Source organism: Neoarius graeffei, chromosome 24, assembly GCF_027579695.1.
Source record: "Neoarius graeffei isolate fNeoGra1 chromosome 24, fNeoGra1.pri, whole genome shotgun sequence".
NCBI classification, from domain to species: Eukaryota; Metazoa; Chordata; class Actinopteri; order Siluriformes; family Ariidae; genus Neoarius; species Neoarius graeffei.
The window spans coordinates 60,492,095-60,518,142 of NC_083592.1; the positions used below are offsets into that span (position 1 = coordinate 60,492,095).

Consider the following 26,048-nt stretch of genomic DNA (forward strand, 5'->3'; position numbering starts at 1 on the left):
GTCCATATGAACATGAATACAGAGCCCCCCCTCCTCTGCTCTTACCGGAGCTTTTATTCCTGTCGAAGTGGTGCATGGAGCGGCCAGTTAGCTGAACAGCCTTGTCTGGGATGAGCGTGTGTAGCCAGGTTTCCGTGATAATCATCACACTACAGTCACGAATGTTCTGGTTGTGTGCCATCAGTAGCTCCAGTTCGTCAGTTTTGTGGATGATGGACCTAGCATTTTTGTGAGAAAGATGCTTGGTAGTGGGAGTTGGTAGGGCTGTTTTCTTAGCCATGCTAGTAGGCCGCCCCTGCAGCCCCGCTTCTGCCTCCGCTCTCTGCACCGCCTCCAGTGTCTCTTTGGCCCGACAGCAATCCAGGGTGTGCCCGGCGATCTCGCCATGTCCAGCAGAATGTTGTGGAGCCACTGGTAATCCGTCGTAATGTCCACACAAGGGAGAGCCAGAAGGTAACACAGGCATGAGGGAGCCCCAGGACATAAAGTAGCAGCCACTACACCGTCAATAAACCTGAGTGAGCTTACTTAGCTTAGCTTAAGGATGTCTGTCGTATCCAATGATGACAATCCTACCTCTGCTACTTGTGAGTTCTCATGTGACTATAAAGTCCAATCTGTGAGCCACACTGCCTGCCGCAGACAGAACAGTTAAGGGCACTGACTGGGGGTATGGGTGTGGAACTGGCTTCATGTCTCTTCAAGTGTCTCCTGGTCCGTCGGTCTCCTCGAGCTTCTGCACCCCTTGTTGACAGAGCTGCCGCCAGATGGAGCTTTGGGTGGCAATGTCCTCCAGCTGGCTTGGGTTCAGACCACACTTTTTCATAGTCATCTTCAGTTGGTCTTTGTAACTTTTTTTCTGGCCCCCTGCCAGGCAGCGGCCAACATGTAGCTGGCCATACAGCACCTTGCGAGGTAGGCTTTCCTTCGTCATCCTGATGACGTGACCAAGCCAGCGAAGTTGGTGCTGGGTGATGATGGCCTCCATACTGACGCAGTTGGTCTTGCGGAGGATTTCAGTATGGGGCACTCGGTCACTCCAGGTTATTCCCCGGATGCATTGGAGGCATCTGATATGGAAAGCCTCAAGCATCTTGAGGTGGCGACTGTACAGGGTCCACACCTCACAGGTGTAGAGGAGAGTTGTGATGACGACTACCAGATAGACTGATATTTTGGTGTGGAGTTTGAGGTCTTTATTTTGGAAGACCCTTTTTCTGAGTCTACCAAAGGAAAATGACGCATGTTTAATCCGATTTTGTATCTCTCTGTCGATGCTGGAGTCATCAGAGAGGAAACTGCCCAGGTATTTGAAGGATTCCACTATTGTAAGTGGTTTGTCGGAGACGGTGAAGGTTGGTGAGTGGAGTGGAGGAGTAGAGGCCCACTGGCATATTACTTCAGTCTTGGCCACGTTTATGGAAAGTCCCATCCTGCCATATGCCTTTGCAGCAGCTGCAAGGGTGACTTGCAGTGCTTCTGGTGTATGGACCACGACTGCACAGTCATTGGCATACTGTAGCTCAATGATGTGCTCAGATGTTGTTTTTGTGGCCGCTTGGAGCCTTCGGATGTTAAACAGATTCCCATCAAGTCTGAAGTCCAAGGTAATTCCATTGTCTCTCTCGATGTCCTTATGGAGCAGTAGTGTCACACACAGGAGGAAAATGTTAAAAAGAACTGGAGCAAGGATGCACCCCTGACGTACACCAGTGCACACCCTGAATGGCTCAGATTCCTGGCCTCTGATGGTCACACGTGCCATCAGGCCTTCATGAAACTGCTGGAGGATGTTAACAAAACTTCGTGGGCAGCCAAACTTCAGAAGGATTTTCCATAGGATCTCCCTGTTGACTGTGTCGAAGGCCTTTGACAGGTCAATGAAGGCTATGAACAGGTTTCGATGTTGCTCCCTACACTTCTCCTGGAGTTGCTGTGCTGTGAATACCATGTCCACAGTACTCCTGTTTCTCCTTAACCCACGCTGAGACTCAGGCAGCAGCTTCTCTGAGATGTTTTTCGCCAGCTTCTGTAGCATAACTTTGGCCAGGACTTTTCCAGCAGCCAGAAGTGATATGCCATGGCTGTTGCCACAGAGGGGCTTGTCACCTTTGCCTTTGTATATGGGGATGATGTTAGCATCCTTCCACTGCTGGGGGACGGTTTCGGTCTTCCATATGTGTGAGATAAAGAGGAAAAGTGCACGGGTAGCCTCCCTGTCTGAAGATCTCCACAGGGATGTCAGGGCCAGGGGTCTTGTTGTTCTTTAGCGACCTTATTGCATGATGAACCTCTTCAAGGGTTGGTAGATGGTCAAGGTCTTGGATGGTGGGGTGGATAGGTAGTTCATCCAGGACTGAGGGATCTGCTGGGGAGGGCTGGTTCAGCAGAGCTTGAAAGTGCTCTGCCCACCTTTTTGAGATCAGGTTCTGGTCCTTTATGAGGGTGGTACCATCGCCAGACTTCAGGGGGGAGATGGAGCAGTTTCTTGGGCCATAGATCGTTTTCACTGCATCATAAAAGTTGTGCATATAATTTCTGTCAGCATGAGATTGTATTTCATTTGCCTTTGATATCCACCACTCATTCTGCAGGGCATGCAATCTTGACTGCACCTCTCTCCTGGATTCTTGCCATTTTTGCTGGAGAGCAGTTGATGTAGGATTTATGAGGACAGCACTATGTGCTTTGTGCATGCCTTTCAGTATGGAAGTTATTGTGCCTGTGTTGTCATTGAACCAGTCCTGTTGCTTTCTGCCCTTGTACCCGATGGATTGGGAAGCTGCCTCGTACAGCCTAGAGCTCACAGAAGACCACTTCTCATCTATGGAGTCATCTGTGCTCAGGAGAAGCTCAATGTCTTCCAGGTTTTCAGCCAGATCGAGATGGAGGCTGTTCCGGATCTCAGCCTTTTCTAGCTGGATACAGTCCAGCTTCTTCTTTCTTGGCTTCTGGAGAAGGACAGCAGGGCGTACTTTCACCAGGAGCCTGATCATAATGAGCTGGTGATCTATCCAGCACTCAGCGCCTCTCATTGCACTAGTGAGTAAGACGTCTTTTATCTCAGACCGTCTCACAATGATGTAGTCCAGCAGGTGCCAATGTTTGGAACATGGGTGCATCCAGGATATTTTGTGTTTATTTTTGAGCTGGAAGAGTGTGTTTGTGATGGTTAGGCCATGCTCAGCACAGAGGCTTAGCAAACACAGACCATTTGCATTGACATAACCAATGCCATGCCCACCAATGACACCACTCTATACCTTGTTGTCTTTCTCCACTCTAGCATTGAAATCGCCCAGCAAAAGGATCTTGTCTTCCTTGGGTATATGATGGAGAGCCTCATCTAGTGATTGATAGAAGTAGTCCTTCACGTCATCCCCTGATGGTAGTGTTGGTGCATAGGCACTTAGGAGGGTAGCATAGCGTTTCTTAGCCAGAGGGATCCTGAGTGACATGAGCCTTTCGCTTATGCCAATTGGTGTTTCAGTGAGTCTTGGTAGGAGGCTATTTTTTATTGCAAGTCCTACACCATGCTGGTGTTGTCCTCCTGCAGGGTATCCCTTCCAGAAGAAGGTGTAGGCATCCTCCTTCAGGGAGCCTTCTTCCAGGAACCTTGTCTCACTCAGAGCGGCAATGTCAATGTTGTAGCCATTGAGTTCCACTGCAGTGAGTGCAGTTCTTCACTGAGGTCTTTCATCATTGGCGTCCAGCAGGGTTCGAATGTTCCATGTTGCCAGTTTAAGAGGGACAGTTTTCTTGCATTTATTTTGTTCACAGAGTGGAATGTCCCAATAGGTGTGGTAGCCTATCCAGGATACTCTGAGTGGGCAATGCTTAGGCCACCTTTTCCAGGCCCCTCCCCACTTGGGATAAGCAGTGTGGCTCCTAAATAGGGCTGCTCAGTCACACAGGAGTCTGCCGAGAGCAGCTGCCACTCAGCCCAGCTGCTGGTGACCATAAATAGCCCTGTGCCACTGGCGTGCAGGGATCTGACTAGGAGCTCCCAGTGCATTCAAACCTGCTCCTGTCACCAGACACTCTATCACCACTAGACTTTCCGTTTCCAGTGCTGGTCTCACCAAGGCAGAGGTGGATACCTGTGCAGAGACATTATTTAGGGTGCCATTGGGGGTGAGCATGTCCCAGCAGCAATTTTTCACCGTGAGAAAGTGGGACCTGGTGGCGAAGGAAAGCCCAAGACAACCAGCACTCTTCCACAGCTGCAGGAGGCTGCCAGAACACCAGTCTTTCGGAGAACCGCCTGTCGCACACCACCACACATGTTGCTTTTCTCTCAGGGTGTGCTCCCCTAGCCTTTGTCATCCTCAACTTACCCACAAGGCAGCAGGACAGTGGTTGGCCAATGCAGGGCGTGTCACTCCATGTGAGCCTGTGCATTTGACCTCTGGGGACCACTGTACCTCCGAGATCCCCTACAGTTTAGCCTGAGACTGCGAGGTACCCAGTTTTCGTGTGGCCACAACAAATCTTACTCACTCAACAAACACGAGTGAGTGGGGGGGGGGGGGGGGGGGCAACAGCATCCATACATCCCAGTTTACCAAAACACTCCATACCTGAGGATTCTCCAGATCTACTCCTTTACCTCAAAAATTATTAACAAAAGGTCATATCCCCTGTGCCCACTCTGTCATGGTGAAATTGTATCCCCTGTACTTGCTGTCTCTGAAGTTGTATCCACTGTACCCTCTCTCTCAGTGAGGTCATATCCCCTATACCCTCTCTCTCAGTGAGGTCATATCCCCTGTGCCTGCTCTCTTTGTGAGGTCGTATCCCATGTCCCTGTACCCACTCTCTCACAATGTCATATCCCCTGTACCCACTCTCTCAGTGAATTCGTACCCCTGTACCCACTCTCTCACAATGAGGTTGTATCCAGTGTTGCCAGATTGGGCGGTTTTAAGTGCATTTTGGCGGATTTGAACATGTTTTGGGCTGGAAAACGTCAGCAGTATCTGGCAACACTGGTTGTATCCCCTGTGCCCACACTCAGTGAGGTCATATCCCCTGTGCCTGCTCTCTCAGTGAGGTCGTATCCCCCTTACCTGCTCTCTCAGGTTGTATCCACTGTACCCTCTCTCTCAGTGAGGTCATATCCCCTGTGCCTGCTCTTTTTGTGAGGTCATATCCCGTGTCCCCGTACCCCTGTACCCACTCTCTCACAATGAGGTCATATCCCCTGTACCTGCTCTCTCAGTGAAGTCGTACCCCTGTACCCACTCTCTCACAATGAGGTTGTATCCCCTGTGCCCACACTCAGTGAGGTCATACCCCTATGCCCGTTCTCTCAGTGAGGTCGTATCCCCTGTGCCCACACTCAGTGAGTTTGTATCCCCTGTACCATCTCTCTTTCAGTGAGGTCGTATCCCCTGTATCTGCTCGCTCTCAGTGAGGTCATATCCCCTGTGCCCGCTCTTTTTGTGAGGTCGTATCCTGTCTCCCCATACCCACTCTCTCAGTGAGGTCGTACCCCTGTACCCACTCTCTCACAATGAGGTCGTACTCCTGTACCCACTCTCTCACAATGAGGTCGTACTCCTGTACCCACTCTCTCACAATGAGGTCGTACCCCTGTACCCACTCTCTCACAATGAGGTCATATCCCCTGTACCCGGTCTCTTAGTAAGGTCATATACTCTGTATACAAATTCAAAAATGGACTAGCACTGATCACACTGTGCTACTGTATTCTCACTAGATTTCAGTGCCACTTTTGACATTGTGGATCCTTATTGAGCAACTGGAGCACATGATGGGCCTTAAGAGGGTTGTGCTGGACTCGTTTATGTCCCATCTTATATCACAGGACTTTCACATTCAATGTTATCGGCTCCATCTACTGATTGTGAAGTCCCCCAAGGACCAGTATAGGATCTGGTGCTTTTGTTATTGTAAATGCTTCCCTTGGGTAAGATAATCAGGAAAAACAATCTTTCATTTCTATACTGATGATACTCAGCACTGTGGCTCCGAGATGTCTACTGATTTATACTTTACTAAAACTTCAGTGTTTGGAAATTTTCAAAAGCTGGATGGCAAATTAAATTTTCTCCAGTTAAGTAAAAAAAAAAAAATGTTTTTGGCCCACTTAAATCTAAAAACAGCTTAATAAATAGCCCAGGACCACTCATTCTTGCCCATTATTTGGGAGTGATTGTTGACTTTCTCAATAATTGGTTGTTTTTTTTCCTCAATTCAAACAGACATGCTGCCCAAACAAGAAAGTTAGACTGTTAAGTCCTCTTTAGCACAGTTATGGTTAGCACAGTTAATAAAGCTGCTAGACTGCTTACATGTCAGCCTGCTTTTGGCCTCCCTCCACTGTATCCGTGTGCATTACAGGATCCAGTTTAAGATTGTTTTGTCTTTTTTTAAGCTCTTTTCATGGATTTGTGCTTCTCTACATCACTGATATATACTCACTGTATCCAGCCTTCAGGTCTTTTAGATCTTCAAGTCAGCTATTTATAGCTGTTCCATAGCTTTCCCAATGCTGTGCCCAGGATGTGAAGTAGCTTACTGCTAGACATTAGATCTACTCCCACTGTTAGTTTTTAAAACAAGTGACCATTAACCCTTACAAACTCATTACAGTCAGTCACTAAGACCTGAGCGAGGAAAGAGCCGTTCCCTTACCTCCAACATTATTTCTGAGATCAAACACAAGGAGATGAAACCCTGATCAGAGACCAGCAGTCATTTATGACTTTATCCAACGCTGTCGCAGTGCTGTGATCAGGCCTATATCCTGAGTGAGATTTCACACCATATACACACACTGTAGAATTAAATCAACTGTTTATTTTCTCTAAATGAATCTGTCTGTTGATTTTTTTCATACAAAAAGAGGAGGGGGAAAAAAAAGTGTTTACAAACATGTACAATACAAAAACTGACTGAGGGCGAAGCTTCAAGTTGTCCATCGTCAGTCCTGTACACAAACAATGTTTCACCCTCTGTCTCTACTCTTTCCTTATTCAGGCTACAAGGTACAGAGACAGAGAAAGACAGAAAGAGAGACTGAGTGGGTGAGACAGCTCTGTGACTCCTATTAAAGTTCATCCCTTCATACTCAGACCTCCATTAATTAGGGAGGCGGGACAATGAAGAGTGGGTGATATTATTATGCTTAAGGGGTGGGGCCACAAGTACAGTGCTATTTGGGGCGGAGCTGCTCCAGTTGTTCCTGATACTCGGTGAAGAGACGCTGAAATCGTAGATTCTGTCCCACCACAGGCAGCACGTCCATCAGCAGGTCTCTCTTCCTCATACCCTGCATGCACACGCACACACAAAATACAGAATTATGATGGAATAGAATATCTTTGTCATTTGAACATGTACAACGAAACTGGAGTGCAATCCACATTAGTGCAAAACAAACTAATAAAAGGATTTAAATTAAGCTAAAACTTAATTTAAAACTATATAAAAATTATAAAAACAAAACAAGCAAACTCACAGAGACAACTAGTAAACTAACGAACTAATATTTAAAAAAAAAAAAAACCTCAAACTTAAAAACACTAAAACACAAAGCTACATTCAACTGGAAACATTGCACAAATCCCTTATTGCACAGGTCCCTTCTGAGATCATCAGAAGATGATATCCTGAGTGATGTGACACGTTATGACATTTAACACAGGATTATCGTCACTTCATTCCGTTACCATGACGATGAGAATTATTACATGTTTCAGGACAATAATTACTCTTCCTTATTACATCACTAAACAAGTTTTAGAGTTATAGTGAAAGAATATGGACACAAAGCCCTACAAATGATCAGGGTTCTCCTGTGAGGACATGGGGAGAGACCGAAACAAACCCTAAACACAGTCAGGTCCATAAATATCTGGCCATTGACAGTTAATTTTACATCTGCTACAGTATACTGGAGTTTAAATTAAACAATGAACACGAGTGCAGGCTTTGAGCTTTAATTTGAGGGTACACCTAATGGAACACACCTGCGCACCAGTATAACCCATTTCTGATAAATGCCACACCTCCCTCACCAACCCAACAAGGAAACCCTCCAAATCAACTAGATGACTGAGACAGTAATCACAACGTCTCATCCATCACAATTGGTTTCCACGGTCTTTGGGGGTTTTGCTGTTGAGCTGACTAGCACATTCTCTCTTATTAAAAATGTACCAAATAGTTGAGCTGGCCACACCCAATGTTTGTCCTCTCTCTCTGATGGATTTGTTTTGACTTTTCAGCCTAATGATGGCTTGCTTGTCTGGCAGTGACAGCTCTTTGGACTTAATATTGAGAGTTAACAGCAACAACTTCCAAACACAAAAACTACACTTGCAATCAACTCAAGATATTTTATCTGCTTACTCATAAATAACGATGGAATAACACACATTTGACCATGGAACAGCTGTTAACTGTCCAATTCCAACAGTATAATTCCTACACTGTTCACCTGATTCAGATGTAAAAGACCCTCAAATTAAACCTGAAAATCACATTTTCATATTCATTCAACCATATTATACTTTGGTCAACAGCTAAAATAATATTGTCGACATCCAAAGATTTATGGATTTGATTGTAAAATGTCTCAAAGTTTACATCACACCTGTGAGGAAGAAGTGAAAACGGTGCCTGCATGTTGTTAAAAACTGTACCTCATCATGTTTCTCTAACTCCTTGTCTGTTGTTTTCTCTCTACAGTGCTGGTGATCAGTGTTTAAACACATGATGGCGCCATTTCTCTTCCTCTAATAAACTTACCAGCACCGCTGACTCCCAGGCACTGCTGCTGGATTTATGCACCGGGCCCAATAAATCCTTACACAGTTCCCTCAACCGCTGCTCATAACCTACACACACACACACACACACACACACTTCAGTCAGCAAATACGCGTTCACACCCCCTAATCAATTCCTGACTCAATTCATTAAAATTTTATTAAAATATGGAGTTTTATTCCTGTCTTTAACCCAGAGTTTGGTCTTTTAATTTCAGAGCAGTATTTATTCATTTCCTATTCAGATTTTGCAGTGTCTCAGATACACCCAGCTCGCAATCAGACTGCTTTGTGCACTCGCAAATCTTCTGCTCATACTGTAGATTTCTGTACACCCCCCCCTCGGATTTTGGCAACACGACCCATTCAAAATTCACCAAACAATACAATGCAACGTGTGACGTTGACCCAATCGCTGGGTGCCTTCGCTTCACTGATGATGTAATGATTTACATGATGTCAGCATGAAGTCTTTAGTGACGTGCATTTATCTCCTCTCCATGACTCCTCCCATCCTTCTATCCCTCTGTTCCTCCATTCCCACTCATCCCTGAATCTTTCTTATCCCTTTCTGACTTTCCTGTATCTTCCTGACACAATCTGTTCATCCTCCACACCTCCTTTATCCTCTCTCCATCATACATTCATCCCTCATTATCCCTCCATCCTGAGCTCCTCACCCTCGTTGACGAGGAAGCGGGTGTAGATGAGCAGCCAGTGTCTGTACTCATTAGCAGAGTGGAGGAGGAGCGCAGAGGAGACCTGATTCTCCAGGAAGGACAGGGTCATCATCTGCTGAACATGATGAGGAGTGGACGAGAGACGAGACGCTAGCCGTCCCGCACTGAGAGACAGACAGATAAACAGAGACATACAGCCAGATTACAACAGGATACTATAAACTGTCCAATCACAGAGGGCGTCAGTAGGTAGCTGACCAATCGGAGTGCTCGTACCTCAGGTTCCGTCCCTGAGTGGTGGCAAGAGGTCCAGTGCAGCCCAGTGCATCATGGGAGCTAACACAACTACTGAAATCTGCACACTGAACCAGAGAGTCCTGTTTATCCACAATCAGATTCCTGACACACAGACAAAGCATGAGTGAGACACAGAGAGAGACTCTGTGTGTGTGTGTGTGTGTGTGTGTGTGTGTGTGTGTGTGTGTGTGTGTCTCACCACGTCTCCATAGATGAGCTGAAGGAGTAGGACCGGCCGTTAGACACCGTGACTACAGGAACACCGCGTTCGGTTAACATGGAGAACACCACTGTATCAGAACCTGTGAGACAGACAAGTGTCAGGCAGAGCATGAGACAGACAGGAAGGCAAGAGATGGGGGGTTTATACAGGGACACAGATAGACAGGAGAAACAGAGGGACAGACAGGTAAGAATTGTCATGTGTGTGAAGGAGTTCACCTGATAAGAGAGAGTTCAGAGATTCATTTTTGACCAGAGCTACTTGATTCTGAATATCCCTGGGGAGGAAAAACACAAAAACACCACACACACTGTGAGCATAAGAACACATTTACGAAAAACATTAAGGCTCCATCCAAAATGTTGTCCATTTTAAGGCTGTGTCCCAAATTCACACAGACTGATCTAGTGACGTCCTTGATGGTTTTATAGAGAAGCATTTCAGTAGTGTTTGTCTTATCACATACTTTAAAAGCGTTTAGAAAGCATCCCATCCCAGTCCAAACTACGCTCATTAATGCCAATATCAGTGCTGTGAGGTTATGCTAAATTGGGTGGAGCCAGTACCAGACAGAAACCGAGGCTGATGCAGTCACTGCCATCACAAAGTGGGCAGAGCAATGCAGAATAGTGATTGGTGCAGAGAGCATAATTGGTGGGAAGAGTCTCCGCCCACACGTAGAGAACACTGAGAGGGTCCGGTCCTCACACGCCACGGCAACCACGTCACTACGGAGACAGAGGAGGAGAATGTGATGTTGAGACGTCACAAAGAGGAGCAGAAAATGTGTGTGTAATTTATATTTATATACATACACACACATATATATATATATATATATAAATAACACACACACACAGTTGCAATCAGAAATATTCAACCCCCTCACCTCAAAAGACAATGATGTGGATGAAAGATAATGACAAAAAAAAAAATACTCAAATAACAAAACATTTATTGATACATATGAGTTATTTTGACAACAGAAGTTGACTTACATTTTCATTTGAACTTCAAAGTTAAGCCTTTCAACACGTGCACTATTATTCAACCCCCAGCTTCAGTACTTTGTGGAGCATCCTGTAGCTTTTATAACTGTTAACAAATGTTTTCGGTAAGTGCTGACAAGCTTCTTACACCTCTCGATTGAAATCTTTGCCCATTCTTTACGTGCAAAAGCCTCTTGCTCAGTGATGTTTGATAGCTTCCATGCTGCAACTGCCTTCTTTACATCCCACCAAAGAAAGATTTTCAATTGGATTTAAATCTGGTGACTGAGAAGGCCACTCCAGGACATTTCAGGATCTTTTTTTCAACCAAGCTTTGGTTGACTTGGAGGTGTGCCTGGGATCATTGTCTTGCTGGAAAGTCTATTGATCACCAAGGTTTAATTTGTCAACAGAAGGCATCACGTTCCTCTTTAAAATGGCCTGGTATTTCTGGGTATCCATGATGCCAGGTACACGATCAAGATTGCCAGTTCCTGCCGCAGAAAAACAGCCCCAAATCATCAATGACCCACCTCCATGCTTGACTGCGGGGATGGTATTCTTCTGATCATAAGCCTGGCCTTTTGCACGCCAGACATACCGCTGGTCCATATGTCCAAACAGTTCTAGTTTGGTTTCATCGGTCCATAGAACTGTCTCCCAAAACTCTGTAGTCTTATCCAAATTACTCCTGACATATTCTAGTTGGCTTTTGATGTTCATTGTGGTCAAGAGTGGAGTGCGTCTTGGAGCCCGGCCATGAAATCCTTGTTTATTCAGCGCACGTCTTATAGTTACCACTGAAGCACTTTGTAAGGCTCAATACGTGTGGGTGGAGCACAGAGGACGGCAGGACAGAGATCAAGTGTAAACAGAGGCTTTATTGCCACGCTTTTCAGTACAACAATATGTATTTCAAACACTCCGAGACACGCACACCAGCGTCTCGTCCAGGGAAGAGCCCCTCTGCTCTCGCTCTCCCTCCTCAAATAGGGCGCAGTCACTGGGAAAACACACAAACACAGGTTAATTGCCGTCAGGTGTAGCGATTCTGCCACTTACCTTCCCTGACTCCGCCCTCCTGTCACAGACCGGCGCTTGACCATGCCCCCGCTGCCACATACCCCCACTGCCCGACTCAGGCCGGGCGGCCGTCCGGCCTGCAGCCGACCCCCCCCCCCCCCCCCCCCCCCCCGACGGGAGAGGAAGTCCGCCACGACCATCTGTGCCCCCGGCCTGTGGACCACCTTGAAATTGAAGGGTTGGAGTGCCAGATACCAACGGGTGATCCGCGCGTTGGCATCTTTCATGTGGTGGAGCCACTGGAGGGGCGCGTGGTCCGAACAGAGGGTGAAAGGGCGCCCCAGCAGGTAGTAACGGAGGGCGAGGACCGCCCACTTGATCGCCAGACACTCCTTCTCGATCGTGCTGTAGCGCCCCTCATGCACTGACAGCTTCCTGCTAATGTACAGGACGGGGCGGTCCTCCCCCTCCACCTCCTGGGACAAAACCGCCCCCAGCCCTCTGTCCGACGCATCGGTCTGTAACACAAAGGGGAGAGAAAAGTCAGGGGAGTGTAAAAGTGGCCCCCCACACAGTGCAGCCTTCACTTCAGAAAAAGCCCGCTGGCATTGCTCCGTCCACTGGACCAGATCTGGTGCCCCCTTTTTAGTGAGGTCAGTCAGCGGGCTGGTGACGTCCGAATAATTAGGTATAAACCTACTGTAATAGCCAGCCAGCCCCAGGAACTGTCTCACCCCCTTTTTGGTCTTGGGCCTCGGGCAGGCCGCAATCGCTGCCATCTTATTAATTTGGGGACGCACCTGCCCTTTGCCCAAGTGGAAGCCCAGATACCGTACTTCCACCCACCCAATCGTACACTTCTTTGGGTTGGCTGTGAGCCCTGCTCGTCTCAGCGACCTAAGGACGGCCCTCAGGTGTTCGAGGTGCCGCTGCCAGTCATTACTATAAATGATAATATCATCCAGACAGGCGGCCGCATAAGTGGCGTGAGGGCGGAGGACTCTGTCCATCAGCCGCTGAAACGTAGTGGGCGCCCCAAACAGCCCAAACGGAAGGGTGACGAATTGGTGTAAACCAAACGGTGTGGAAAAGGCCGTTTTCTCTCGGGATAGTGGAGTCAAGGGGATCTGCCAATATCCCTTCGTCAAATCCAGCATCGAATAAAAGCGAGCCGTGCCAAGTCGATCGAGCCACTCATCAATACGAGGCACTGGGTACATGTCAAATTTAGACACCACGTTGACTCTTCTATAGTCCACACAGAACTGGACCGACCTGTCGGCCTTGGGTACCAAGACCACCGGGCTGCTCCAGTCACTGTGGGACTCCTCGACGATGCCCATTTCAAGCATGGTCTCAAGTTCTTCCCGAACCACCTTTTTTTTGTGTTCGGGTAGCCTGTAAGGGCGGCTACACACTACCACCCCCGGGGGCATCTCCATGTGGTGCTCTATGAGGTTAGTGCGACCGGGCAGGGGCGAGAACGCATCCGAAAACTCGGTCTGCAACTGGGCGACCTCCGTGAGTTGGGTCGGGGAGAGGTGGTCTCCACAGGGGACCGGAGAGGTACGGGATGCCAATGCCCTTTTTGAACCTCTGGCCCCAGCTCCGCCTTCTCCGGAACCACCGACACCAACGCCACGGGGACCTCCTCGTTCCAGAGTTTAAGCAGATTGAGGTGGTAAACTTGTAGCGCCCCACCCCTGTCCGTTCGCCTCACCTCATAGTCGACGTCCCTGACTCGCCGTGTGACCTCAAAGGGTCCTTGCCACTTGGCAATCAATTTGGAGCTCGAAGTGGGCAACAGTACGAGTACTTTATCTCCCTGGGTGAACTCCCTAAGGCGCGTACCCTTGTTGTACAGGCGGGCTTGCCGTTCCTGGGCCTGCCGCAAATTCTCCTGAGTTAAGTGGGTGAGCGTGTGGAGTTTTGCGCGCAGGTCCATAACGTATTGAATTTCGTTCTTGCTTTGTGAAGGTCCCTCCTCCCAATTTTCCCGCAGCACGTCTAGGATGCCGCGCGGCTTACGCCCATATAATAATGAACGGGGAGAACCCCATGGAGGCTTGGGGAACCTCTCGCACTGAGAACAACAAGGGTTCGAGCCACTTATCCCAATCATGTGCGTCCTCACTTACGAATTTTTTAATGATATTTTTGAGGATGTGATTGAACCGTTCCACTAAACCGTCCGTTTGTGGGTGATACACACTGGTGCGGATCGGCTTAATCCCCAATAACCCATACAGTTCGCGCAGTGTCCGTGACATGAATGTAGTGCCTTGATCAGTCAGAATCTCTTTCGGGATTCCGACTCGGGAGATAACGCGGAAGAGTGCCTCTGCAATACTGCGTGCTGAGATATTGCGCAGAGGCACTGCTTCCGGGTATTGCGTTGCATAGTCCACCAGAACTAATATAAAGCGGTACCCTCGTGCTGACTGATCTAATGGCCCGACGAGATCCATCCCAATTCTCTCAAACGGGGTCTCGATTAATGAAATAGGGCGCAAAGGCGCTTTTGGAATGGCTGCTGGATTCACTAACTGGCATTCGCAGCATGCCGTACACCACCTACGAACATCGCCGCGAATCCCCGGCCAATAGAATCGGGCCATTATTCGGGCTAGTGTCTTATCCTGCCCCAAGTGTCCAGCCATGGGGTTAAAGTGAGCCGCCTGGAATACCAATTCCCGGCGTCTCTTCGGAATCAAAAGCTGCGTGACTCGCTCTTTAGTTTGAGTGTCCTGCGTCACTCGGTATAACCTATCCTTCATAATTGCGAATAGGGGAAGGACAGGGTGGCGTTTGGCTGGAGCGTTTGACCATCGATTACGCTCACTTGGTCAAACGCATGTCACAGAGTCTCGTCTCGCGATTGTTCTAACGGAAAATCCATGAGGGATTCCCCAATAGAGAGAGGAGGAGCCGGCGGCTCCTCACTCTGATGTGGAGATGACGTAGACGGCTCTGTGACAGCTGCTCCCGCCAAAGCGACACCGGGACCTCATCTCATCTCATTATCTCTAGCCACTTTATCCTTCTACAGGGTCGCAGGCAAGCTGGAGCCTATCCCAGCTGACTACGGGTGAAAGGCGGGGTTCACCCTGGACAAGTCGCCAGGTCATCACAGGGCTGACACATAGACACAGACAACCATTCACACTCACATTCACACCTACGCTCAATTTAGAGTCACCAGTTAACCTAACCTGCATGTCTTTGGACTGTGGGGGAAACCGGAGCACCCGGAGGAAACCCACGCGGACACGGGGAGAACATGCAAACTCCACACAGAAAGGCCCTTGCTGGCCCCGGGGCTTGAACCCAGGACCTTCTTGCTGTGAGGCGACAGCGCTAGCCACTACACCACCGTGCCGCCCCCACCGGGACCTCCCCCTGTCAAATGGCAGGACCCACTCTTTACTAAGCGTGTCATTAACCCCCGAAATCCCGGCCAATCAGTCCCTAAAATCAAAGAGTGGGTAAGGCGAGGATTAACCACCGCCTTCACTATAAATTTTTCCCCTCTGAAAAAAATGTGGACCGACACCAAAGTGTAGCTGTGAACATCCCCGTGCACACACACACACACACACACACACACACACACACACACACAACACCTTCACCCCCTGTGCTCCCCCCAATGCCTCGTTTTGCACCAGGCTTTGGCGAATTGAGGTCTGATTACAACCCGAATCCACCAACGCCTGATATGTAGCCCCTTGGATACTCACCGGTATGCGATACGCTCCGGCCCGATCGAGGGCGGCCTCTGGTGCATCGGGGATCCAAACCACCGCACCCACCTCCATTGCCGTGCACTGTTGTTGAAGGTGGCCCGGCTCCCCGCAGCGCCAGCAAACCGGCCCGGGCTTTCCCTCTGCACCGGTGTTCTGGGGCTCACTCACCTGGGGGTGGAGACAGACACAGAAGGGAGAAACAGGAGGGCACCGCGGGTGCGGCGGGCCGGCTGGGGTGGTGCCGGCCCCTGTCTCCGCGGTGGGGGAATGGGGCGAGGACGGGACACAAAAGGAGGGGGAGAGAGAGAGAGAAGAGGAGAGAAGAGTAGACGCCATCTGCTGTCCTGCCGCCGGAACAGCCGCCAAATGATCCTCCGCCAGCTCGACTGCCTGATCCAGCGACGCCGGGCAGTGGCACTGGACCCACTCCACGGTTCCTGCGGGCAAGCGAGCGATGAACTGTTCCAGCACCACCTGGTCGATGATCCCCTCGGCGTCGCGGTCGTCGGCCCTCAGCCACCTCCAGCAGACGTCCCGGAGCTGCTGGCCGAACGCGAACAGCCGGCTGACTTCCTCCAAGCGCAGAGCGCGGAAGTGCTGGCGCTGTTGCTCAGGAGTGCGCCCCATGCGCTGGAGGACGGCCCGGTGGAGGTCCGCGTAGGCCAGTCGGCAGTCGGCGGGGAGCTGTAGTGCGGCCAGCTGTGCCTCTCCCGTTAGGAGGGGGAGGAGGCGCGCTGCACGCTGCTCCATCAGCCACCCCGAGGCTTTGGCGACCTGTTCGAATAGTGTGATGAACGCCTCGGGGTCGTCCTGCGGGCCCATCTTGGTGACGGTGAGGGGAGACGGGCCCGCGGCCGGAGTGCTGGTGGACCCCGCTGATGCGAGTCTTCCTCGCAGTCTTCCTGCTGGGCCAGCACCAGGGCTTCGAAGCACCGCTCTTGTTCCTTCCGGAGGGTGACGAGCGCCTGGTGCTGGCTTTGCTGGGCCGTGGCGAGGGCGTGGACCAGGTCGGCGAACGGGGAGGACTCCATGGGGCTGATCTGTTGGTGCTCCACTCTGGATCCCGGGTTTCGGCACCACTGTAAGGCTCAATACGTGTGGGTGGAGCACAGAGGACGGCAGGACAGAGATCAAGTGTAAACAGAGGCTTTATTGCCATACTTTTCAGTACAACAATATGTATTTCAAACACTCCGAGACACGCACACCAGCGTCTCGTCCAGGGAAGAGCCCCTCTGCTCTCGCTCTCCCTCCTCAAATAGGGCGCGGTCACTGGGAAGACACACAAACACAGGTTAATTGCCGTCAGGTGTAGTGATTCTGCCACTTACCTTCCCTGACTCCGCCCTCCTGTCACAGACCGGCGCTTGACCACGCCCCCGCTGCCACACACTTGTACCAGCCTTCATCATGTCATCCTGTAGGTGTCTTGCACTCACATGGGGGTTTTTCTTAGTTGTCCTGACTAAGTGGCTAAGGGCCCTTGATGAAATTTTGGGCTTTCTTCCACGGTCAGGCAGGTTTGCAGCTGTTCCATAAGTTTTAAATTTCCTTATAATGCTCCCAATGGTGTCTCTTGGAATGTTAATTTTTTTGGAAATAATCTTATACCCAAAGCTCTTTAGATGTGATGAAATAATCTCCTCTGTCAGCTTTTGTGGAAGCTTCTTTGTCTTTCCCATGATTGCAACTGACCTCGAATACTTTCATGGGTAGGTTTTACAGCTGAAGCAAATGAAGGATCATTACAGAGTTCCCAAAGGCTTAATTACGTTTCAACCAGGGCTTTGAACCGGTTCAAGGAACGAAAACAAAAACCGGGAACTTTTTCTATTTCACATGGAACAGAAACGAAACCAGAAACTTTTTTTTTTATGTTCCGGAACAGAAACGCTTATTAAAAATAATGGTAACCGGTTAATACTGGTTTTTATTTCGTTCCTCAAAGTTTCCGTAGCCTACAAATGAAAAAGTCATTCTTCTCCTGCGCAAGTTTCTATGACCCGCTGGGGTTCACTTCCTGTGTGACGTTCGCTGACTGAATGGAGAGAGCGGGAAGGTGGACTACTATCACATGGAGACATGATAGTAAGTGCATTACTGAGTGTCTGAGCAAAGGAGAGCCTGAATGTTGCAACCTCCCTATTGGCTGTTTGTAAAAATGTATCAGTTGTTGCCCTTCCCATGGGAATCATCGCGGGCTCGAGAGACGAGACCTGACAAGTTAGTTCGTTGGTAGCAGAACAAAATGTCTGGACACAAATCGGGTTTTCAGAAAAGGAAAGAAAATAAACGGAGGGTCGAAAATACAAAAAAGGAGGCAGAAAATGCAAAACGAGTTTTAAGGTAGGACAAATGGTTACTTTTCTGAGGCAGCCCGCCGTGGCTGCAGGCTTTCAGTTGTGTCATTGAATGGTTACTTTTCTGAGGCAGCCCGCCGTGGCTGCCTGCAGGCTTATTTATTATAGCCCATTTAGTTAAAATAGTTGATATAAAATGTGTATAGTTATAGTTATGTGATGATTGTCCTGATTTAGACTGTATTTTTTTGGGGGGGGGGTTGCGCGATGTTGCACCCGGGTCCAGATTAGGGCAGAACCGGCCCTGGCTACATTTCAGGTGTAGTTTGTTTTATGTATGTATGTACTTGTATAGATGTGCACTTGGTCTTCCAATATGGCGCCTAACAAAATCTCGCGGCGCGGTGACGTCATGCAGTAGCCCGCTATAGGGCCTGACTAGCCTTTGGCAACACACTAAACGAATTATCTTTCATTTTTGGCACTTTTTCTGTTTGTGTAGATGGGAAGACATACTGAGAATCCAAATCGCCAACATTTGAAATAATAATTGTTTTGAATTATTTCTTGTCTTATTTAATGAAGGTTGTAATAGAATTAGCCGACATTTGGCTTAAGCTGGATGAGACAGAGACATAATTTTATAGCCATTTGTTAAACAGCTGACAGGGAACGTAATTAACCGTTCCAGGAACGAAATTTTTTTGTTCTAACCGGTTCGGGAACGTCTATTTAATGGTGGAACCCAAAACCGGAAACGTTAAAATTCCGTTTCTGTTCGGAACGAACCAATAGGAAAAAAATTCTGGTTCAAAGCCCTGGTTTCAACTCCACTGTAGGCCATAAAAACTGTCAGAAAGCTTTAAAAACAACTATTATATAGGGGTTGAATAATTGTGAAAAAGTTATATTATTAACCTTACTTTCACATTATAAGTTAAACATTCAGTTTGTGTTCATTGAGATATTGTTTAAAATGTTACTTTTCAAAGGGGGTGTACTCGTTTACGCTGAGCACTGTGTATATCATATATATATATATATATATATATATATACACACACACACACCTGCTGGCTGTTGCCACGACAATGCGGCTGGTCAGAGCAGTGTTCCACTCACGGCCGTTGATGCTGAAGCGGAGCTGACTGATACGAGAACCAGCAACCATACACACCTCATTCTCCACCTCCAGATACACTACAGGGTCTGAGCCCACCTACACACACACACACACACACACACACACACACACACACACACACACACGTTATCGTCCAGTCCAGTGAATAAAGTAGAACAGATTGAGGCACTTACTGAAGATAGTGAAATGTGTGTGTGTTTTACCTGTGTGCTGAATGATTTCTGTACTGCAGGTGTGGGGAGTTTCACGACTACAGGAGCCAATACTCGTGATGTCTCCTTCTCCATTGGGACTGGAGTCTAAATGACGCACATGCGTGCACACATCAAAAGAAACAAACAAACAAACAAACAAAACAAACAAACAAACATCAATCACTCTGTGAGAATGTACAATATCTCCTGGGTCAAACCTTCTAAACCTTTGTAAGAATGCTTCATTAACCTCTGCACCTAATGATGTTGATGTCCACACAGGTATCTGTTGCAGAGGCAGGCTGCACCTTTGCCCATCACCTCAAGGAATCCTTTAAGACCAAGCGTACCAAGTACCATCCACAGTCATTAGTTCAACACACCAGACTAGATTTACACATACAAAAAGAACTCCTACAAAGCCACACCCTATCCAAATACTCATACCTTCATATTATTAGTACACAAAAAGCAGTACGTAGGATACCCAAACATTCAGTAAGAATAAATCTGAAATGGAATGCTCAAGAACATATGGGTGTGATGGTCAGGGGTGTAGATACTTTAGTCTATGACAGTTTAGTGTATGGAGAAGGTGCTGCTAATTAATGTAGCCTCAATAATATTGCTCAATTTTTTATCTGTATGGTGCTGTAATTCACCTCTACACTAAAATATACACACACACACACACACACACACACACACACACTTATGTATTACTGTGGGCATACCTGTGTGTACACTTGGGGTACACTCATCATCAGCTTGGAATCCTTCCTGGGTCGTCCCTTTTTCCGTTTCTCTACCACTTCTCCTCCGTCCATGTCATTCCTTCGCTTGGCCAGAGGGGGTGCCGACTTCTGCACCACCTTATCCTCACTGTCACTGCTCGAGTCCTCTCTTGCTTTCCAGTCCTTTGGTCCTTCAGTCCTTCCGCTGCTGCCATCCTTCAGCCTGAGGAGGGGGGGAAGGGAGGGAGAAGAGAGATCAATTTCGTGACTCACTCAAAAAGCATGTTAGAGAACCTTTACAAAGATAAAAGAGCAGCAACATCGTTACCTGTCTACAGGTGCAGTGCTTACAGCAGCAGGTGAACTGCTGACCCCCAGTGTGACCTTTGACCTTTCAGTGAAGCGTGAGTCCAAGGCCTTCATTGGTTCAATTTTGGAGGCTGCAGTGAGCAGCAGAGGAGGAGACTTCAGAGCATTGGAGCTGAAGGATGAACACAGAGACAGGAAGAGAGACAGGAAGTCAGACAGATGACACTCAACAGGAAGTCAGAACACCCAATGGGCTTTAATGCAGCAGGTCAGGAGCACAAACCCGTCCTTATTGTCAGCAGTGTTCTTGGATTGGGACGAGGCCGCTGCTTCCTGAGTGGGTTTGGTTTGGGACAGAGCCGGTGGGTCTTGTGTGACTCTCAGACTGAGCGAAGTGTTTGAGTCAGAGGACAGCTGAGTGACCGAGGAGCCAGGCAGGATGGGTACACTGTTAAACAGAGCGGGGGAGAAGTCCCTGTGTACACACACAGAGCATGTGTGTATAATATAAAATAAATTACATACAAAAATAAAAAATTACTTATGAAAACATACACTATGACCAAAACTGTGGACACCCCTGCTAATTCCTGATGTGAGGCGTTAAATGGGCACTGTTATGTATGAACCTAGATATATGCCATACCAATAGTTACCACAAGAGGGCAGACCGCCACTAGGGCATATAGGGATACTGAATGTAACCACTAGCAGAACAGGACAATAAAGAAGTGAGTGAACCAGCAAGAAGCGTGTCCTCCGTGCTCTGTGTGTCGGGTAATATTGTTTACTTAGTTACACTATAAGGGAGCAACATAACAAATTGGCGACGAGTCGTGTAGTCCGGAACACTTCTCATCGACTGGCTGTGAAAGTAAAGTCAGCTTTGTGCAAGTTTGAACCGAAAAGAACACCCACGTTTTGGATAGCTAATGTGCTAGTCAACAATGAGCCACTCTTCCTCAGATGACTCCAGTACAGCGAGTGCTCCTTCAAATGCTACAAGTGCTTCGAGTGCTCCTACAGTGCAAGTAATTCCAGAAAGACGCATTATGGCTGGAATAATTGGACATATGGACACTTTTGATGAGTCTGGTGAGCAATGGACAACGTATATTGAACGTTTTGAACATTATGTTTTGGCTAATGACATACAAGCAGCTAAGAAAGTTTCAGTGCTGTTCAGTGTAATGGGACCTAAAACGTACGGACTACTCCGCAGTTTGGTAGCTCCCGTGGCGCCTGGTGCAAAGACTTATGAACAGATAGTGACTGTGCTGCAAGATCGCTTCGCACCGAAACCGCTTGTTATAGCTGCAAGGTTCAGGTTCCACAAGCGAAATCAGGGGGAAGGAGAAACGGTAGCACAGTATGTGGCAGTGCTCAAGAGACTTTCGGAACACTGCGAGTTCGGGGCTTACTTAGAGGACGCTCTGAGAGACAGATTTGTATGTGGATTAAAATGCAAAACTGTGCAGAAGCGCCTTTTGACCAAGAAAGATCTCACGTTCAAGAAAGCAATCGAACATGCAGTGTCGGCAGAGACAGCAGCACACGACGTGCAGCAGTTAAGCAGCTCCCTGAAAGTGAATGCGGTGTTTTCACAAAGTGAGAAATGTCGCTGCAGTGGGAAAGCAAATCATACTGATGATGACTGCTGGTACAAAGACTGTGAATGTCACCAGTGCGGGAGGAAAGGCCACACGAAACGAATGTGCAGGAGTAAAGCAAAAAGCAGTCACGAAAGAGAACATAAACAGAAAGATGGAAAGCCTGAACAGAAAAGCCATGCAAACAAATGCAGTGTGAAAGATAAAAAGAAAAAAAATCCATCACGTCGAGGCGAATGAAAGTGAAGGAACGAAATCAGTCAGTGATAGTGACTTGGGACTAGAGCTGTGCAATATATCGTATTTTTATCACGATATCGATATTGGTGTCAAACGATATCAAAATTCATAATATCGATATGAAACGATTTTTTGTCATTTGTCGAAAGGGACGTGCACAATATTTCTACAATGGCAATAAAACAACAATAACATTGACGTGACAGTAAGGTAAAACGAACCCTTCTGTCCCCTAAGGCACACCGTAGCCTTGCATACGTCATCCATTCTACTCCCGTGATATCTCCGCAACAGTAAAAAATCATTTCTTCTGTTTTCATACGTGTCGGGTGATTTGATATATTGATTTCTTAATATGTTGTTTGATTTGCTTGCTAATAGTTATAATAATACAATTAACATATATTTACGTCATATTTTTGGATGTGGGACTGGGTAATGTAAAAATGGCATCTACGGAAGAAAACAAGCACAACAATATTAGCACATATCCAGCTTGCTAGCTGTGTTAGATGTGTTAAACCGTGTGGATTTAAGTGGAATAATTGCGCGTCGTCCTGTGGTCAAGGCAGCGTTTTAAGGTAAGGCAATTTGGTTATTAAATGTTGCCCGCCGCGGCATGTTGAGTTCATTTGATTTTGACTTGTGCATCTGCAGCTAGCATCATGCTTTGAAGTAGGTTCTGCTAAGGACGGGTTTATTGCGCGATGTAGACGGACTCAGATGTAATTACATTGTTTTTAAAATTCCGTGCGCTTAAAACGGTGTCCCCCTGCTAATCATGTAGCCCTAATCATGTGTTGCTTTTACTTTTCTTAATGGCGAGTGAAATATCTCTGCAAATGGTATTTCAATGCTGACATGCCAAAAAGATAGTGGAGTCCACATTTGGAAGATGAAGGAAGAGAAGCCTATTTTCATGTATGTTAATTCTTAAGGACTTGTCTCTATATTGTGCGTGTTTAATGTTGGTGTCTTAACAACACACAAGCTTACGTTGTAGTGTGTGTGAGAGAGAGATTTTATCCTTGGCTGGCTACGAGCCAGTGTGGACGTTACGCAGTAATCACTGGTAATACCAGCGCTGGCTCCATCCTCTGTGATCGGAAATGTTGAGTGAGGAGAACGTGAGCCTTGTGCAGGCTATAGGACCTATGCAAAGTACGCGCTTGCACAGTAAATAGTTTAAGTAAAAGGCGTTTCAGGGTACAACGGGAAGGGTTGACAGGTAGCCTATGAGGCATGTACTATAAAAATGTGGCCCGGTGCCTCAGGTGTTGATGATCAGGGCTTTAAAAAAAGGTGTATAAATATCGTTTTAAAAATCGCGATATCGATATTTACTGAAAAAATCATGATATTGATTTTTTCCAATATCGAGCAGCCCTACTTGGGACTGTATGCCGTGTCTCAGAAAGGAAAATATTCACGCATATCAGTAATGCCAACAGTCAATGGAAAGAAAATGGAGATGGAATTAGATACAGGGGCTGCTGTGTCACTGATTCCTTGGGAACTGTACAAACGAAAGCTGCGCAAATTCCCTCTGCAACCCACTGATATCATGCTAAAGACATACACAGGAGAGCCCTTGGCACCAGAAGGAGTCATTAAAGTGCAAGTGGAATTAAACAAGCAACGCGCTGACTTGCCACTGTACGTGGTGAAGGTGGATGCTCCACCATTGTTTGGTAGGGAATGGCTGAGAGCCATTAAACTGAATTGGAGAGACTTAAAGACTGTACATGCCATTGAGCAAAGACAGACAGCTTAGAGACCGTGTTAAAGAGACACTCCGCTGTTTTCTCCAATAAGTTAGGCACCATGAAAGGAGTGAAAGCCAGACTCACTCTAAGACCAAACAGTGTGCCCAAATTCTGCCCACCACGTAACGTGCCATATGCTCTTCGACCGCGAGTGGAGGCCAAGCTGAAACGCCTCACTGAGCTTGGCGTCATCTCACCTGTGGCGCATAGTGACTGGGCTACGCCAGTGGTGCCCGTCAACAAAAAGGACGGCACCGTGAGACTCTGCGGGGATTTCAAAGTCACCCTCAACCCAGCTCTTTGCATCGACAAGTACCCAATTCCCACGTATTGAGGACTTGTTCGCTTCTCTCACTGGAGGTCAATGCTTCAGTAAGCTGGATCTATCCAATGCGTATCTACAGATGGAAGTAGAAGAGAGCTCCAAGAAGCTGCTGACCATATCGACACAGAAAGGACTTTTCTGCTTCAACTGCTTACCGTCTGGTGTAGCGTCATCGCCCGCCTTGTTCCAGAAGGCAATGGACCAGGTGCTCCTCGGACTGCCACATACTCACGGTTACCTGGACGACATCCTTGTCAGTGGTCCTGACGAACAAACACACCTGAAAACCCTGGATGCTGTCCTCGGCAGGCTAGAGGAATACGGCCTGCACCTCAAGCAAGAGAAATGTCTCTTCTTCCAGGAGTCCGTGGAATACCTGGGCCATATCATTGACGCTGCTGGGCTCCACAAATCACCTGAGAAGGTACGTGCCATCATGGAGGCACCAGCACCAGGCAATGTAAGTCAACTTCGCTCGTTCTTAGGAATGCTTAATTATTATGGATGCTTTATCCCTGACCTGGCCACTGTGCTTAAGCTGTTGAATGAACTGCTCAACAAAGAAAAGAAATGGCAGTGGACGTCAGCCTGTGCATCAGCGTTCCAGAAAGCTAAAGCACTCCTGGTATCACAAGAGGTGCTCACACACTACAATCCTGAGCTGCCTCTCCGCCTCGCTTGCGACGCTTTACCCTATGGGGTCGGAGCTGTGCTCTCACATGTCATGCCGGATGGCGATGAAAAACCTATAGCCTATGCATCAAGAACTCTCAGCAAAGCGGAACGAAACTACGCTCAGATCGAGCGGGAGGCGTTAGCGATAGTCTTGAGTACGCAAGTTCCATCAGTACCTTTATGGTAACACATTCACTCTACTCACTGACCATCGCCCACTAACAACCATCCTCAGTCCAGTGAAAAAGCACACCATCCATGGCTGCAGCTCACATGCAACGCTGGGCGCTCCTACTGTCTGCTCAAAATTACACCATCGAGTACAGGAAAGGTGCCCTACATGCCAACGCTGATGGACTGTCAAGGTTACCGCTCCCTCATGCCCCCAGTGAGAAACAAGGTGCAGTGGAGGTGTTCTACACGTCATAGTTGGATACATTACCAGTCAGCAACACAGAGATCAAGCGTCACACCATGTTTGACTCCACCCTGTCTCGTGTCATGGAAATGGTCACAACTGGCTGTTTTCCAACTGCAAAGGACGCAGGTGATGAGCTGTCACCCTATCTCCTGTGCCGCCACGATCTCACTGTGCAACACGGATGCCTCATGTGGGGCTTGAGAGTGATTGTGCCACCCAAGCTGCGCCCCCGTGTGTTGAAAGAGCTGCACTCAGCACACCCAGGTGTAGTGAGGATGAAGAGTTTAGCGCGCAGCTACGTTTGATGGTCCAGCATCGACGCCCAGATTGAGCACCAAGCAAAGTCATGTCACTCATGTCAGCGTGTGCAGAAAGACCCTGGTCTAGCACCATTACACCCGTGGATGTGGCCATCCAGTCCTTGGGAACGTATACATGTGGACTTTGCTGGTCCATTTGAAGGACATATGTACCTAGTAGCAGTGGACGCACACTCCAAATGGCCCAAGGTGCACATCATGGATAGCACCACATCCAGCAAGACCATCCAAGTGCTTAGGGGACTTTTTAGTCG

At 48.0% G+C, this 26,048-nt stretch overlaps 1 protein-coding gene across 1 annotated transcript in view; it reads right to left on the reverse strand.

Moving 5' to 3' along the window:
* Positions 1–6,805: 6,805 nt before the first annotated feature.
* Positions 6,806–26,048, reverse strand: part of LOC132872632 (protein HIRA) — a 55,017-nt gene continuing 35,774 nt past the window's right edge. The window contains exons 14-25 of the mRNA XM_060907578.1: positions 20,721–20,912; positions 20,457–20,609; positions 20,129–20,351; positions 19,404–19,499; positions 19,127–19,275; positions 10,565–10,726; positions 10,217–10,275; positions 9,975–10,077; positions 9,755–9,877; positions 9,479–9,642; positions 8,779–8,867; positions 6,806–7,297 (exon numbers count right to left, since the gene is read on the reverse strand). Coding sequence (XP_060763561.1) covers positions 7,181–7,297; positions 8,779–8,867; positions 9,479–9,642; positions 9,755–9,877; positions 9,975–10,077; positions 10,217–10,275; positions 10,565–10,726; positions 19,127–19,275; positions 19,404–19,499; positions 20,129–20,351; positions 20,457–20,609; positions 20,721–20,912 — 1,630 coding nt within the window. The 3' untranslated portion in view covers positions 6,806–7,180. The remainder of the gene's footprint in view (positions 7,298–8,778; positions 8,868–9,478; positions 9,643–9,754; positions 9,878–9,974; positions 10,078–10,216; positions 10,276–10,564; positions 10,727–19,126; positions 19,276–19,403; positions 19,500–20,128; positions 20,352–20,456; positions 20,610–20,720; positions 20,913–26,048) is intronic.